This window comes from Motacilla alba, chromosome 1, assembly GCF_015832195.1.
Source record: "Motacilla alba alba isolate MOTALB_02 chromosome 1, Motacilla_alba_V1.0_pri, whole genome shotgun sequence".
In the NCBI taxonomy this organism is placed as follows: Eukaryota; Metazoa; Chordata; class Aves; order Passeriformes; family Motacillidae; genus Motacilla; species Motacilla alba.
The window spans coordinates 111,036,409-111,053,349 of NC_052016.1; the positions used below are offsets into that span (position 1 = coordinate 111,036,409).

Genomic DNA, 16,941 nt, shown 5'->3' on the forward strand with positions numbered 1-16,941 from the left:
GTTCAGGTATTGAAGCTGCCCTCAGAAGCCAGGTGAGGACAGCCTCAGGCTCCCACAAAGCTCGTGGAGAAAGTGTTTACCAGGAGCAGCAGAGTGAGTTCACTGCCCTTTTCACCCACATCAAGAGCCCTCAACAGCCAGACAAGTGGGTGCCCCCAAAGGTGGCACTGGGACATGCAGGCAGGGGTGTCTCACCACTGTGATATTTCACAGTCACATCAAAACAAGCTCTTTTTTCCCCCTGTTTTCTCTTGTTCTTCCTCCCTCAGTTCCCCATGCAAAGCCTGTCCCCATCTTCCACCATCATCTTGCTACAGCAGGAGCAGCCATTAAATACCTCAGCCCAGAGTCAGAAAATGTAATGCCCACCCTGCTGACTGTCCTGAGCCAGCTCTCACTCTGCACCTTCCTTTGGGGAACAGTTCTCAGCCGCACACATTTCCTCCATCACACTCGTACTGGTACTGACCTCTGCTCCTGAAACAGCCTTCAAAACCCTTATCAAGCACCAGTCACCACCCTGACCCATACACAGCCTTAAAATTACAAGCCCTGGATCCCTGCCAGCTTAAATAATGCACATCCCGATGACTTTAAATCTCTTTTTTTTTTTTTCCTCTCTGCATTTTCCATACACAGTGTTAAGACCCACTGCAGAAAACTCCGTTTCCCTGCGTTATTCTGTAATTTGCAATGCCACCCACCAAATGGTACAGTAGAAATAGTTAATCACATAGGCTTGGGATATGCATAAGCTGAGTTGTAAAGGTGCTAATAGGTATATTTGAATTCAAAAGAGATCTGAGAGGTGGAAAATAATATCTTATTAGTATGCTATATGTGTGTGCAAAGCAGCAGCCTGTTCTCTAAAAGATGTGGGGGGAAAAAAGTAGAACCAAAGCCTTCAGCTTCTCCTATAACAACACATTAAAATCAGTAATCTTTATTTTTTTCTCGTTAGAATTATTAACACTATTGATTTCTACATTACAGAATTTTGAGCCATTGCAAAAAATATTACACACAGTAAATCTGCATTTCTGTGTGTTGACAACCATCGTGTCTGTCTCTGGGTCCAGCCTCAGACACCAGCAGCTCAGTGTTTCCTTATAACTTGCAGTTTGCCTGGCATTTGCAGAAATGTGTTGAACCTGAATCAGGTAGGAAATGGGTCCTCAAAATGAGCTGTTAGAATGTACTGAATATGGGCTGAAATAACACAGCACGAAACCACCTTCAACTTGCTTACCTTTATTTCCCAGAGCAGACATATTCCTCAAATACATGTAATTTATGGGAATTGCTCTTTCTGTCTTCAGCACACTGCTGGTTTGCAGGTTGTTTTCTCCCATTCTCTTTGCTCACTCTAGAGCAGCAGCCTTCACAGAGAAGGTCCAGCTGAAGGGGCCAGGGACAGACGATCTCCATAGAGGCAAGGGAGAATAAGATCAGTGAAGTACACAGATTATGTGTGGGCAGGATTCATAAGTTTAAAACTTAGAATAAACAAGTATACCCAAGCAATTAATCCAAGTTTCATTATGACTACTTAATGTGCTGTTGTTAGTCAGCTCAGTAATTCCATCACATCCATCACGTTTACATCTCAGCTACAGAATTTGGAAATGATTCTGCAAGATACAATTTGGGGGGGAAAAAAAAAGGTTATCATTTCTTTTTAAACCTTGGAGCATGAGGGGGAGGATAAATACTGGGCTATTTGAACTTAGAGTGTTTTCTCTGGCATAGAGAGGCATAAGATTTCAACCTGTTCTCTTTTTAAACTGAATTTCAACATTAAAAGTGGATAAAGGGGTTGTGACACCCACAGCACACTCTGGGCACCAGGGGCATGACTGAATTTAAAAAAGCATTAGGCAATCCCTGCCTGTAGACATTCTCCCCCTCATCCAGATCTCTGATGTACAAACTGGCACAGTGAAACCTGACACTAGAGTCTCTGTTTCCATGAGCAAGGGGCTACTTTTGCAGAAACTTCTTGGTTCATCTGATCTCAAACAGCAAACCCAATGAGATGAAAGTTGCTCCCACAGGCTTCTACTGGGAAGTATTTTCCTTTGTACTGAGTAAGTGCAACAGGAAACAAAACAAAGCAAATCCCTTGGGCACATTCCCTCTCCTCAGCTGTTCACACTGACCTCCCAGGATCTTTACCAGCCTGAGTCGGGTTAAGCAATGCCTGCCAACCAGGGCAGAGAACGTGCCATCCTGAGTGTGGCACACACACCATGAGGCCACCGTGCAGCTCCCCACCTGCACAAGGGCACGGCCAGGTGTCACGTCAGGCACCTCCAGCAGGGAGGGCAAACACACTGCCAGCCCTGGGGTCTGACACTGGCTTTGCAAGCCCCATCTTTCAACCTAACGTTGCCTTGAACAGCAAGGAGTGTGTATCCATGTTGTACTCAGCACACTGGCTGCCTTGGGGATACCAAAAAGATAAAAAAACCCAGACAGGAAAACAATCTGTGACAACTGCTTTCACCTCTGCAGTCACAAAAGCTGTCAAGAATCCAGAGGTCTAGAAAGTGAAGCTTCCTGTTCATTCTGAGCACAGGACAGGCCCAGAGAGGTTGTGGAGTCTCCTTCTCCGGAGATACTCACATTGTTTCAACACATTCCTAAGTGATGTGCTTTAGGGAAGTAGGGAGGTTGGGCCAGATGACCTCCAGTGATCCCTTTCACCCATCCTGTGTGATTTTGTGATTCATCATTTCCTGGGAATGAGGTGGTGCTTCAGCAAAGCACACAGCACACTACACATGAAAGTCAGGGTGGCACAGTCGGTGGATAATGTGAAGCACATACATCTGCTCTGTTCTGCAGGGATCAAAACATCCATTCCCTTTTTTGCATTCACCCTTTTTGCAAGGATGAATCATACCTATAGCAATTATGTTTTCATTAGTTCACACTGGATCTGTCTTGATTGAATTAAAAAAAAAACAAAAACAAAAGAAAAGAACATAAATTCACTTTAAAAGTTATGATTAAATGAAACAATGCTCTTCTGCAGGACATTGAAACTTACTTAATCACTTGCAAATCTCTAAAATCAACATTTACATAATGCTTGGTCCATCACTTTTTTAATTGCTCACATATTTTTATACTCACACAATTTCTTATTACACCAGGTTCACTAGATCACCTTTGGAAAGTATCCCACAAAGTACAAGTGTATGTACATTCAAAGCATAATTGCAAAAAACCTCTAGTGCAAAACACAGAACACTCAAAACTAGTTCACGTGCACATGGGTTTTTAAAGCTGAACTGCATAAAAACCCAACAGAAATGCAAAACACTGAAGACTCGATTACCATTTTTGCACCACTACAGCTTCCAGGAAGATGCAATATTTTCTTAGTATTTTTCAATTTAATCTTTCTCAAGAATATGATTATTTTGCTGTCACTGGGTTTTGATTAGTACTTATTCACAAATGTTTCAGTTTTGGTTTTGTGGTTTTTAATGTTCAGCTGCAAATTGTAGTGTTTCACCTGCCACGGACATCATGGGAAGTATTTGACGCTTTGGGGTTTTTTCTCTTGTCCCTGGAGTTACAGCAAAGGTAGCTTCACCCTAGAGTTTAGGATCTTCTTTATAAACAATCTCTCAAATTTGTGAAAAGTATTGCTGCTGGGAGCTTAGTGGGTGGCAAACACTCCAGGTGCTGCTGAACATTCAGTTCATGCATTGGGCGTAACTGGAATTGGAAATAATGAGATTAATATTTCAGTCCTGAACTGTGCCTGTTCCTCTAATCCTCTGTTGCAACTATATTTGCTGCTTAGCAATATCAGTTTTAATTCCCAGTTCCTAATAAGAGCTATCAAGCATCACTCTCTCGAGTTCATTATACAGAACTGGATGAAACCTTAGGTCAAGTGTAACTCCCTGGTGAGCTTACATTACCATTTGCCTCCTGGTTTCTGTCTGTGCTCTACTGGTTCCACCTCAAGCAATGGCAGATCCTTTGTAAGAGCTGAAATTGTTCAGCTGGGTCCTCAGGGCACCCCAAAACACAGCAGACAGCACACAGCTGCGGCAGCAGCCTTGGCCACAGAGAGCAGCAGGCACAACTTTCCCAGGCATTGTCCTGGGCAAGGCTGTGAGAAGGTCAGAGAAAAGAATGAGAAACAATTCTTATCTTCACTTGCTGCACCTGTTGTTGTGCACATGTGGAATGTGTTACGGGGATTTGTTTACCAAAGGGGGGTTTCTTAATTGGCCGGTGGTGGTGATGTTTTAATTAAAGGACCAATTAGGTCAACCTGTATCGTAGTTGTCCCTAAAGGCAATGGGTTTCTCAATAGTATAGAATAATCAGGTGATTGATCAGCCTGCTGGAATCATGCAGCCAATGCTAATTATTGCCTGGCTGAGGACGTCGTGCTACGACACACAACAAATGCCACAGCCCTGAGGTGTTTAGCTGTGGCAGTGCAGCTGGCAAAAGCAAGCAGCCCAGCAGCTGATGAATGTCACCAGGGTTAGCGCAAATCATCCTTCACTCAGTGTTTTCCCCATTCTTCCCATCCTCTTTTGTGACTTTGAAATGAAGGTGCATAAGCAAAAACTGGCAGTTCACATCCACGACAAATGACCAGCATGAAATAGGTGACAACTTCACATATTTACAAGGCTTGGAGGAGGCATTTGGATCATCAGGAGCCTTAAAACCACATGGTTTTTAATATGCATTTCCAACTCTCAGGGATATGATGAAGAGTGTTTCACTGCTGGCTGAGCACTAATGGGTTTGGAGATGTTAACCGTAGTCCAGAGGCATCCTGAAATGGTGAGCTAATGTGCATTTAATTTTGCTTATTTGGTTTTAGCACAACCAGGTTTAGTTCTAACACTGTAGTGTCAGCACCAGCCATCTGGGGTTGAACACTGGGAGAAAAGGGTGTGAGTGGTCAGTGAAACCTTTTGAGAAGAGGAAATTTAAAGAGAAGCAGATGAAAAACAGAAGAGAAACAGACAGGGATAAGAAAAAGAAAAGAAATGTCAGAGAAATAACAGCAGTAACAGGCAGTGACAGAATAAAACACCAAAAGGGAGTGGTGCTCAAATAAATACCCACACATCTGCTTGCTCCACACATCTGGGTAAAGACTGGGTGTTGTCAGGAAACTCTCTGAAACACTAATATCAGCAAACTGAGGGATGCCAGTGTTCCCATTTTAGATATCAGCCCTCAAATTAGGATTGAGTACTGGATCCTCTCCTGGAAAAAGAGCAATCCTGAAACCATCCAGTAAGTCCTGGAAACATTTAGAGGCTGCATGGCCTTTAAGCAGCTCATGTTAAGTTTCCTCCCTGAAAAGCATTCAAAATACAATATTTCAAAACAAAGCAGGGAGGAAATGCTTTTCAGGGAAGAAACTTAACATAAGCTGCTTTGATATTTTACTGTGGCTTTTCACCTGTAAGTTTTGCAAGTTATAATGGGCTGGGAGGATGTTGGCACAGGAGCTAAAGGATGACAAACCAAACAATGATACAGGATCACAGAATTTTCTGAGTTGGAAGGAACACACAAGGATAGTGTACAGGAAAACAAGATCATCTCAGGCTTTTAGAAGTGCTGCTACCAGCAGGAAGAGAGTCCAAAGAAGCAAAAGGGTCAAAGATATGAGAACTAGAAGATCTGAGCAGGGACATCTGCAAACCAGGAACACAATCCTCTTCCTCAGCTCTAGATGTGCACTGCAGGCACATCCCAGCTTGTAAGGACCTGAAGCCCAGACACATTCCCAGGGAGAGGAAGGTGTGAACACAAGCTGCCCCCTCGTGTACTTCAGGGTGAAGAAAAAGCAAGAGTGCAGTAAATGCCATGTCCAGAGCTGTATGCACAGACCAGCAGCCACTGACACCAGCCCAGAGCAGCATCCTGGCAGGGAGACCATGAACCAGCCCCAGCCTGAGCAACACTTGGCACCAACAAATGGACCAACCATAAAAAAAATCTCAATAGATCATTTTCGTCCTTATAAATGTTGTTACTAATGATTTCACATCAGTCCAAAAGAACCTTCCATAGCTCTTACTCTGGCAGGGCCTGAAGCAAGGCCAGCTCTGAACAGACAGTGGATATATTCCCCTAATTTCCAAGACTAACTGTGTAATACAACTTTGTCATCACCAGCAACAAAGAGTCTCCCAAGAGACAGCCTTGGAGAGCCTGGGGGGGGACTTTTAGAATCACATTAAAATATGTCTGGTCTTTAGTACTGGCCAGAATTTCACTGTTTTTCAGGTGGCAAAGTAAACTGAAGACAGAGGAAAATCCACCATCTTCTGAGTGACTTGAAACCAGCACCAGTTTAAACTGTAATGTCAGATGTACAGATTCTTACCTAGTGTAGATTCAGAACCGGCTGGCAAATTAATATTTAACAGGAATCTTAGGAAGCTGCCCACATAAAGAAAACAAACTAAATACCAGCTAAGGTTTCATTCTGCATTCATACACCTACTTATAATGGGACACTTTGGGAGTGGTCCCTCACACCAAGGTCCTGCAGCAGTTGAACCAGGTAGAAGCAGGGATCCCAACACAGATGTGCTCCCCCCATCACACTAAAGCTGCATCTCAGACGTGGGAACACCACCTGAAGCTGGATCCTGCAAGGGCCCAGTGAGCTGAACCAGCTCATTTGGCCTGGGTGCTGGGAGGGTGTTTTGCAGCAGACATTGCAGACAAATCCAGAAGGATTAGTGGCTGGAGAGCAGGAGTGGAACTGAGAAACCTGCTCCTCCTGCCAAATAAATGCAGCAAATGAGTCTTGGGTAATGGAAGTAGAGGGTGTTATGTGAAGGAAATGCATATTGCTGTCTCCTGTAGTGAGGGCCACAAAGGACTGGTTGCACCAATTAAATTAAATCAATTTCATAGCCGGTATTGCACTATTGCACAGCCATCTGTAGAAAGTGATATTTCAATTAAGAGCATTTCCTCTCAGTTTTGATTAAGACAGTTCATAGTAAATTTTTTTTAAATTAATATAAACCATTTCTAAAGTGAAATCCAAGCCTTGACAGAACACCATTAGCTGATTTCATGCAAGCCTAGAAAAAATAACTTCTCAGCAAGATACATAAAGTTATGAGAAAGATTTCTGGGTTTTGCAAGAACATTTATTATTACTACTTCTTTTCTAAAACTCATTTCTAAAGCATTGTGAGATTTTCTTTTATTGTGGCTGGCTTTATGCTTGAGTGCTGCAAAGCAGTTTGCACTGAAAAGGGCTTTTTTGCTGATAAAAGATACTGAGAATCCTCTTGAGCTTGGACTATTAAATGGCCAATGAAGATCTATCAACTTCCAAGCACTTTTTTTTTATTAATTTATTCATTCATACGACTAATCATTACACAGCACTTAAAAAACTTTGGGAGTTTTTTTGTTTGTTTTTATAGAAGAAATAAACTCTTGAATGGCAAAATTGGTGAATAGCGTTGGTAGGTAAGCCTGCCCACCAGGACCAAGAGCATTCAGAATTTAAGTGCTCAGTCAGACTGACACAGGTTTACTGCAAAAAGTGAAAGCACACAGACATTTGTGTTAAGCTGCCTTGTGGGAATACCTACTGGAGTTGTCTGGCCCTGCAGTGAGGTTTTATTGTCACCTCATCTCAGGCAGCAGGGTCTGCTCTTGGAATATTTGCCATCTATAATCATCTTCTCTGCATATTTGAGGAAGAAAGGACCAAGGAGGGGAGAGAGGGAGGAAACAAGGGAGAAGAGAAATGAGATCATAGGATGTTTTTAGATTTGCTAGTATGAATATATTTCTGTTGGAAAATCACTTTAGCTAACCCCATTTGTTTTATTCCTTGTTTTATGATATACCTGTATAAATAACAATGCCAAGTGTAACTTTTTGCTGTTAGAAGCTTATAAAGTCTCCAACTGCATTAGACAACTGTGAGAAATGAACATACTGCTTATCTAGAGGTTATCTGAGATGTAGTGAATGGCTTTTCACGTCTCCTCAGCTCAGTTGAGTACAAAGGGGAGTGGCTTAGATTATTTCACCTCAGCTGGTTTGAGATAGCATGGATAGAGGGGGAGAAATCCCCACACCATTCTGCAACAGACAACTTTCTGTCTGAGAGCAAACCAAGCAGTCACAGCTTCTGCACTGAAAAGCTTTTCAACCACTTCGAGGTCTTGCATGTGCCTGCAGGTACCATGAGAGGGCTAGGCTGTACAGCTATTCCACTAGACCAGACATGTTCCAGAGTAGCCTATGGCCATGACTCAAGAAGATACATCCTATTGCTCCACTTGCGTTATTCTGTCACAATTTCTGGTCATTTCTCCATCCCTCTTAGGAATAGGCAGAAATATCTGCCCCCAAACCACAGATGAGCAAAGGTTTGATCCTGCCCCTCTGACTTTTCCAGACCCCAGCTCCCTGGCCATACAGAAGGCTTCTGTGAAGCTACACTGGTACAACTTGTGTGAGCAGTTCCAGCCTATTAAACTATTCCCTGGGGAGTTCTTCTCACCTAGAAAAGTCAATAATGTCCTTATTTCAGTTAAGCATTCATTAGCTTTCTGTATGCAAGCCATTGAGTGGGCAGGGAAGAGCAGAAGGATGCGTGTTGAGAAGACACAATGTTCTCCTCTGGCAATGTGGGAAGACTGGCACATCATAATGTTCAGGAATAATAATTGCACCTCCAGCACATCCACTACCTTCTTGATCAATGTTTAATAAAGATTTAACGTACTGGTGTCTTTGAAAAGTAACCAGCAGTCCAGATGCACAGCTCGTGAGGGTCAGGAAAAGGGCAATGGAGGAGAACTCTTGAAAATGGCTGAATAAGAAATTTGATTGAAAACAAAAAGAGTGGAAAAGCAAGTTACTGTTTCTGACTTTTACTACAGATAAGCAAAATCTCAAATAAAATAAAAAGAAGAATATATTTTCACCAAAAACACTGGGAAAGCAGGAATATTAACTGTTGCTTGAGTGACTTATGTTGTCCTTCATGTAGGCCAAGCTTGGTAGTCCAGTTGTACATCCTGTCATGCCTGAAGATATCATTCCCCCTCACTCATGCAAGCCATTGCTTCTGGGGAACCTGGCTTACAGGGCAAAACTGGAGCATGAGGAAAACAAATGGCAGCTTTATGAAGGATTTGGCATAGCTCTTCCAAACCAAAGGCACAGGTCTTGGCTGTACTACCTCTGTTTTCAATGAAAAGCACCAATTTCTGCCAAAATGCTATTGAAGTTCAAGTGATTATTTTATTAAATCTTAATTGATTGAAAATGTTACCTCTCAATTTTTGTGAATTACCTTCCTTGAACATTGGAGGCAATGGTGGACTAATCTTTTTTTCTTACATTAAAAAGGAGAAAATGTGGTGCTATATTACTTGACTAATTTTGCTAGACTTTCAAATCTAATAATAGCATTCTTTGTAATTGATTTAGTCTTTCTCAATTCCACTCAAATTAGCTTTCTGCTTTAATTAAATCACAACATATTTTATGCCAGGAGAGAATTGATCATTTTTACCTGCTGGAATAATTACAAAATACCACCATAATGCACAAGAGAATCCTGAGATCTATAGTTATAAAAAAGAGTTAATTTTATGCTCCTGTTTTCCCTCCAATATTTACACCATATTTGTATTTCTGATATATTTTATGCTGCTATGTTTTACAGTGTTTTGCAGATGGTCTTGCAATTCTCAGCATAAAATAATAGGAATTAAATATTTATGGTTGTGCATAACTTTAGCTCTCTCTGCAGTCTTCAGAGTTCCCTGCAGAAGTCAGCATTTGTCAGCTCGGAGCCTGCGCTGGCACCAGCAATGATTGTACTGGCACTGCCTCACGTTACAGCAAAGACTCTCCCTAGCCCCACCTCATCCATAATTTCAGCACATTTCATCCCATTCTCTTCACAGAAAAAAGTTATCAAAGTCAAAATTGTTGCCCTACTTTTCCAGCCTGAGGAAGGCACTGTCTGAGAGCTGAGACTTTGCTTTGGTTTCCAGGCATCTCATCACACCTTGGAGTGGGAGGTTTGACTCTGTGTGGGACATTTGTAATTCATGCCTCCAATCAGACCAATGTGGGAACCCAGGACATCCCTCTGGGTGCCCTGGATGGCCAGAGCCGCTGGCAGGGGGCTCTGAGACCCTGGCATGCAGCCAAAGACACACGTGGGGTTTTGATCTTAGCCCGTGGAGCAAATCACCAACTCTGTATGAAGAATTACAAGCCACACACACAAGTTTAGGTATTGTAGTAGAAGCAGTCACGAAGTGAAAGGAAGGATTTTTGAGTGCTGTACAGGGGGGTTTAAGCCTTGTACACAGGGGTCCAAGTTTTGTACATGGGGGTCAGGGGTTCTGAGATGGAGGGATTTGGGTGTGCCCTGTCCTCCTCCTTTCTCCTTCCTAGTCTCCATGTCTTTGGTGATGTTGGCACTCACAGATTGGTTTAGAGTAGAAAGTCACCATTCAATATAGATAGTAGGCATTGGGGAAAAAGTATAAACATGTAACACGTAATGTGTGATATCAAAGATGGCAGCAGCCCCTGGGAGGGCAGTGTGCCTTTGTCTGACCTGCTGAACGGGCCACAGCAGCTCAGGAGAAGAATCTTTTAGATAACCAACAATAAACAACCTTGAGAACAGACAACAGAGGACTACTGAGTCTTTCTTTGAAGGCACGGGTTGGAGGAGGGACTTTTCTATCTTTCGGGGTCACCCCAATCCGGGACTGAGACCCCACAGACCAAGACCTCAGACTTCCCTCCACCTGACAACAGGTCACACAAAACACACAAGGAAGAGGTGCACAAACTGTTTCCAGGGCACTTGAGGCTTGCAGTGAGGGACTGGAGGAGCAGGTTTTCAGGGGCAGCTGCTCTTCTTCCATCTAGAGCCACAACAGGACAGGACCAGGAGAGCATCCAAGCTCTCAGCAGAACCAAACCTTCAGCTGACACACACAACAGCTGAGACAAGTCTTTGCCTACTGCTGTCCTGGGTCCTACTCCCTCCTGGGTCTGGGTCTCCTCCTTAAAACCAGTTCTGGTGCTGTTCACAAGCTTGGGATCCTTTTCCAACTAGTAGATAGAAAAGCCCTGTTAGTGGTAACCCATCCCATGCATTTATTCTAGAAATTTCAAAATTAAGTAAGAATCAAAAATTAAAAGCACTGCTAGTGTCTGTTAACAATGTCTAGACTTTTTATTTCTTTCTCTGTTCCCTTATTTGACCATCTGTGCTGCTCTGAGAACAGGAACTTGAGTTGTTCTCTCCAGTGTACACAACGAAATGGACCCTGGTAAATCTGCAGGTCCCTCCCCACAACTTTTACCCTCTGCTATGTAAATGAAATGATTTTATGAAGTTATTTTAATTATAATATGGTACTCTTACATTAGGCCTAATTTCCTTTCAATAGAGCCTCAGAAGAAGGAGCTCATTTACAGTGTTCTAAAGCCCTTGTACTTCCTTATTGCCTGAACTTTCTAATATGAATTCTTGTAAGACAGAGCACAACATTAATTATGTGTATCTATATTCACTCGTAAACCTATCAAAATTTGCATCTACTCCCTTCCTGCTTTTTCTCCTTGTTGAATTTGTTCTTTTCTTCTCAACCCAATCTGTTAGGGACCTGGTAAATCCTTTGCATCAGTACATGTTTCTAATTTCAACCTTGAATGTAACCAGCTAAAGAAAAAAAAAGTCCAGAAAGTAAAATTTTCCTTTGCTATATGTCTTTTTTTTTTTTTTTTTTTTTTTTTTTTTTTTTTTTTTTTTTGCTCCTAAATATAACTTCAATCTTTATCTGGCAGAAGCTAGGAAGAGAGAGTAATGATTTCTCTTAAAAAATGAGTAAAGCTTAAAAACTTCTGAAGCAAGATTTCTGCCTCCAAAGGGGTACTCACTCAAAATGCTCTGTGTCTCAGTGTGAGCAGTAACATGTCTTCCAATCTGAACATCATCTCTGAAGTGCCTTGTCTGAAAGAGCAGCCAGCCTGTAACTTGGACATTCACTAAATAGAAGTGAGGAAATCCTTTTCATAATGCTGTGCATAGACACAGAAAATTACCCCTTGTGCACAATTGCATATGAGAATTCAATCTTTTTTACAAGTGTTTGGATACATATATGTGCATTTATATTGATGTATAAATAATATAAATATGTTATTAATGACTCCCAGTAATAATACTGCTGCATATTCTGGTGGTACATGACTTCAGAAATCTCCCAAGGGATGTTGTCATTGCAACAACGTTGTTCCAGCTCTGCTGGAATAGGACAAGTGGAGTGGACAATTGCTACTGTCAACTCACACCTCATGTGGAGGTTTACTGACAATATAGCCTCTGCTAGCTTTCCATGACACATCTCTACCTGCAGCTGCACCAGCTCTCTACACAAAAATATAAGTAAAGTCTTCAAATCATGTGAAGGCTCGCAGCACTAAAGCTAAGATCTGAAAATATTTTCTGGAAATATTAAATATTTTAACGAAATATAGCTGTGTAGTGACTGGACTGGTTCAGTGAGTGCTTGATGTAATCATGCACATGTGGCAGTGTCTATCCAGAGATCTCTGTCAGTCTAAAATTGAGTTTTAATAAAACACTGCAAAATGAAAACATAATTAAAGGCAAATGCAAAAAAGTAGTAACTTCTTAACTTTTAGTTTCTATCACTATGACCACAAACTAGCAGCAGAATGCAATCACTGATCCTACATTTGAAAACACTTAGATGCTACCCACAACCTGCTGGTGTAGTAGCTGAAGGCAAAAGAAGCAAGGTGAAGAATAATTAAGCAACTCATAATACATTGCTGCTATGCATATACACAACATGGAACAAAAAGAAACCACATTAGCAAGAAGAACACATGGAAGAGACCTAGTGCTTTTCCTGAAAAATTGTCCGAACTTCTTCCTTTAAGTAACACTTGGGAGCACATTGGGTTTTAAGGTCAATTGTTTTCACACATTGGAATTGTGGGAGCATTGACTTTCTTCATTAAGTCGGAGCTATAATCCATAAGACCGACAATAAAAATATTCATGGTGCTTTGTCCAATTTTCAGCTGATTATCATCCTCTGCAAGCAAAGCTGCAGGAAGCAAAAAATTGAGTAACTCATTGAAAAACAGACCAAACTGCTTTTCTCTCAGGAACTAAAATGTCCATCTTTGGGAACACACTGGCAAATTTAACTAAAAAAAACGTATTTGTCATGATCTGCTCAGCATATTACCTACTTCATATATTATTATTTATTTTAAGTAAATTAACTTAAGCATTGACAATTATCTATTTATGCCAATTTTATTGCCAATTATGTCTTTATTGAGCATCACTGGGCTTGTACCCAAAAAATCCTAATTTAGTTTGAGAGTCACAACTCTTTTTAAAAACTTTTCCTGTACTTCTTATAGAAGGACAAAGTTGTTCTTCTACAACTTTGCTGTAACCATGTAGGATTAACTTGACAGAGCTATTGGTGACCAGACCAAGCACTCACCTGCAGGGTGGCTCATGACATTTAACCTCTGGCCTCCTCTGCCCTGCAGCTCCAATTGCTCCTCCAACCCGGCCAAGACCAACATTTCTCACAAAACTGGAGCAAACTTCCCTCCTGTGGGCCAGACAGGTGGACAGGTCTCCAGGATTGATCACCTGCAACACACTGGAGTGTTCCTCTCAGCTTGGAATCATAGAATCAGTTAGATTGGAAAACATCTCTAAGTTCAACCATTAGGGTTCTTTCTGCAACAAGTCCAGACTTTTGGCTTGAGGGTGTGAAACTTGCTCACAGATTTTGGTAGACTTGCAGTGAGGGAGACCCTAAGCCACAAATCCCAAGCATTTGGGAGAATGTTAAGGAAGTATCACTATGTACTTTCTCTTCTCTTCCTCTCTCACTCAAGTACCTGCAGCTCAACAAAAGGCAGGATAACTGCTCTGAAGTGTTTTTCTTTGCTTCTGTTCATTAGGAATTACTGGCCAAAATCTGATATCCAGAATTCAGACAAAGAATGGGGTAACATAAGTTTCCCTCATCCCCTCATTTCCCCTTTTCTTTTTGATATTCCAAGAAATGTAAATAACTCACTGGTTTTAAGAAATCAATGGAGACTGTCACGTCCCTGCAAGTAAATGAATGACATTTAGACTTTCCACTACACAAGTTTGAATCTCTGATTGATTTTTATGCTGGAGAATTTAGTTTAGGCAAGCACTACTGCTAAAGTCTCATGCATCAAAACAAGACAGACTTCCATTTGACATCTCCTGAAAAACAGAGTGAAACTGTCCAAACTCTTCAAGTACACTTGGTTGCTTGACCTTGTAGGAGAGCTGCTTGTATCACCCAGGGAAGTGCAGCACGGAGTGAGACTGTGGCCTTCACTTTGCTATACCCTTCTATATGAATGATAAAAATTATCTCAGGAATGAAAGCACAGATTAAGAAACAAGTCCAAGATGTTCTCAGAACAAGGGTGTTAGTAGCACAGCACTCGTTAAAGTTTACAAATCGTGCCAGCAGAAAAAAAAGCAGTGCAGAGACACTTCAGCCCAAAAACTTCCTGGGGAAATAAGGTTGGCAGTGGCTGAAAAATTTGTTCAGACCTTGTGCACATTAGAACAAAACCATCTGCAGCCATGTCAGTGACTCCAGGTCACCGAGAATCACAGCTTCCTTCCCAATGCCAAACTGAAGGGCTCACTCAGCTGACCAGTCTACAGTTACATATCATCATCTGATTTAATTCTGAGTTTTAAGATTAATTCTTTTTTTCTGTCATTTGACTGGTTTTTCTCACCTTCCTTATTAAGGAGAAAGTTGGACTTGGGTTTTGTATTATGACAGTACCCTTCCCTGAGACTGTGTGCTGACAAACAAGGCTCTGCAACTTCCATAACCATTTTTTCTTTTAGATACTAACCAAGGCAATAACAATTTTATCTGAAGAACACAAATACATTTGAGGTGACCAACAAAGAGAAAACAGCTTTTTATTACCTGAAATATTCTACAAAGTTGTCAACAAAAGAAGAGTGAGTTGACTGAAGTGCACATCAGTCATTAAAGCAACAATCATCATTTCAAATCACTCAGGGAAAAATACATTTATCTGTGGCTGCTTTTATGAGTGGAAATTAATTCAGCCAAATTTCAGAGAGGAATAAATGGCCTTTTGTCAGAGCTACCACAGCCAAATTGTGATTCCTTTCTGACTTCTAGCATGATGTCAAAACCCAGCATCTCACATGACATGTGAGTGCAGAGTCCCCTCAAAGAGAGACCAAGGAGAGGATACAGCCTCAGCCAGCCCCTTCCAGAGCTGGATGGGGGCTACCCTGATTTGGGTGAAAAAGGAAAACAGTGCAGGGGGAATGTGCCAGCTCAAGCCCATGGCAAGGTGTGCTGCTGCCTTTCAAATGAATGGCAAGAGGCAGGTCAGTTTTACCAAACAAGAAGGGAGCCACAAGCATTACACCTCAGGAAAGCACAGGTTATGATGGCCAGAGCAACACAAGATAAATAACAGTGTACCCCACACAGCCTGCTATCTTAAATCAGTGCTGCCAAACTATGCCTTTTGGAGGAGAGCTAAAAATGACACTGAAGGTTTTCATGTGGCTTTTACTTCAGAGTGAATCCATTCAGCCTGGGGAGACATAGAGATCCTCTCAGAGAATCTGCTCTTATCTAGCAGCAGCATTCCTGCTTCACCAGGGCTGAGGACACTGAGTGCATCTGACCAGCAGGGTCACCCAGGTCACTCATCCCTTCCCACAGAACAGAGCCTTAATTTGATGAGTATGCAGAGCATAACAGAAAAGAAAATCACGACAGCTTTAGGCCCTGTGCCCTGCTCATCTCTCCAAACAAATCCACTTCTGCTTTCAGTGACTTGTTCCCAAACTTTTCTGACAAATGAGTCATTACCTACCCACCCATGATTCTTTTGGCAGAAGAAAAAAAAAAAGCCTTGTGCAACATCCATCACTCTGAGGGATAACAACAACTGAATAACAGCTATTACCAACAGGGTGCTGCTCACAGAGAGCAGGGGACCAGTGTACAGCCCCATGTGCCAGGCTCTCCCAGGCCACAGCATCTGCAGACCGCCACCTAGAAACCCCCACCTCTAACAGAGGGACAGGGCTGCTCCCCAGCACCCCCCATGCCAGGCTTTTCCATGCTGAGGAAAGCTTGGCCACTGCAACTGAGTGCCAGACAGAGGCAGATCTGCAGGAGAGCTGGTCCCAGCACTGCAGCCCCGCTGCTGCACACAAGACTCCTGGAGAATGGCTGAGGTCTCCAGTTACCCTAATACCATTACTAACAACTACCTCATACAGCAAAAAAATAATACTTTTATGCATTTTTCCTCAACATTTGAAGGAACCATCTCCTAAATACCACCTTTCCTTTGAAACTCTGAGTTTACCCAGGTTGCATCTCACTCTGTGCCGACCTCACCCTGCCTGACCTCACTTTTACCACCTCCATTCCCTCCCCCTTTTGTTTTCTCTATCATCAATGTGCTTCTGCTTAGAATAATTGTTAAATTGTAAAATTAAATTTCATGTTAGTTCTTTATTAAGTATCTTGACCTAAGTTTGTTCTGTTTGTTGTTCTTATTGAAAAATAAGTGAATGGCATTTAGCAGGTCCATTCCAACCCAAGCCATTCCATGATCCTGTGGCTCTATATTTGCAATTTCTTGTGCAGAGTATAATCTGTGCTGCATCTTCCTGTCATATCATACTGATAGAGGCCCTAACAGCTAATTAAAGATTTTTATACTTTTTCTTTTCTCTGTTTTCTCAGACACAAAGTTCTGGTTTTTTTAGTAGCACCTGATTTTTATGGAAGA

General features: G+C 41.9%; 1 protein-coding gene across 1 annotated transcript in view; it reads right to left on the minus strand.

Annotated features, from left to right (window-relative positions):
- Window positions 1–1,584: 1,584 nt before the first annotated feature.
- Window positions 1,585–16,941, minus strand: part of ACOT9 (acyl-CoA thioesterase 9) — a 72,094-nt gene continuing 56,737 nt past the window's right edge. Inside the window, exon 17 of the mRNA XM_038132339.1 lies at window positions 1,585–1,631. Coding sequence (XP_037988267.1) covers window positions 1,600–1,631 — 32 coding nt within the window. The 3' untranslated portion in view covers window positions 1,585–1,599. The remainder of the gene's footprint in view (window positions 1,632–16,941) is intronic.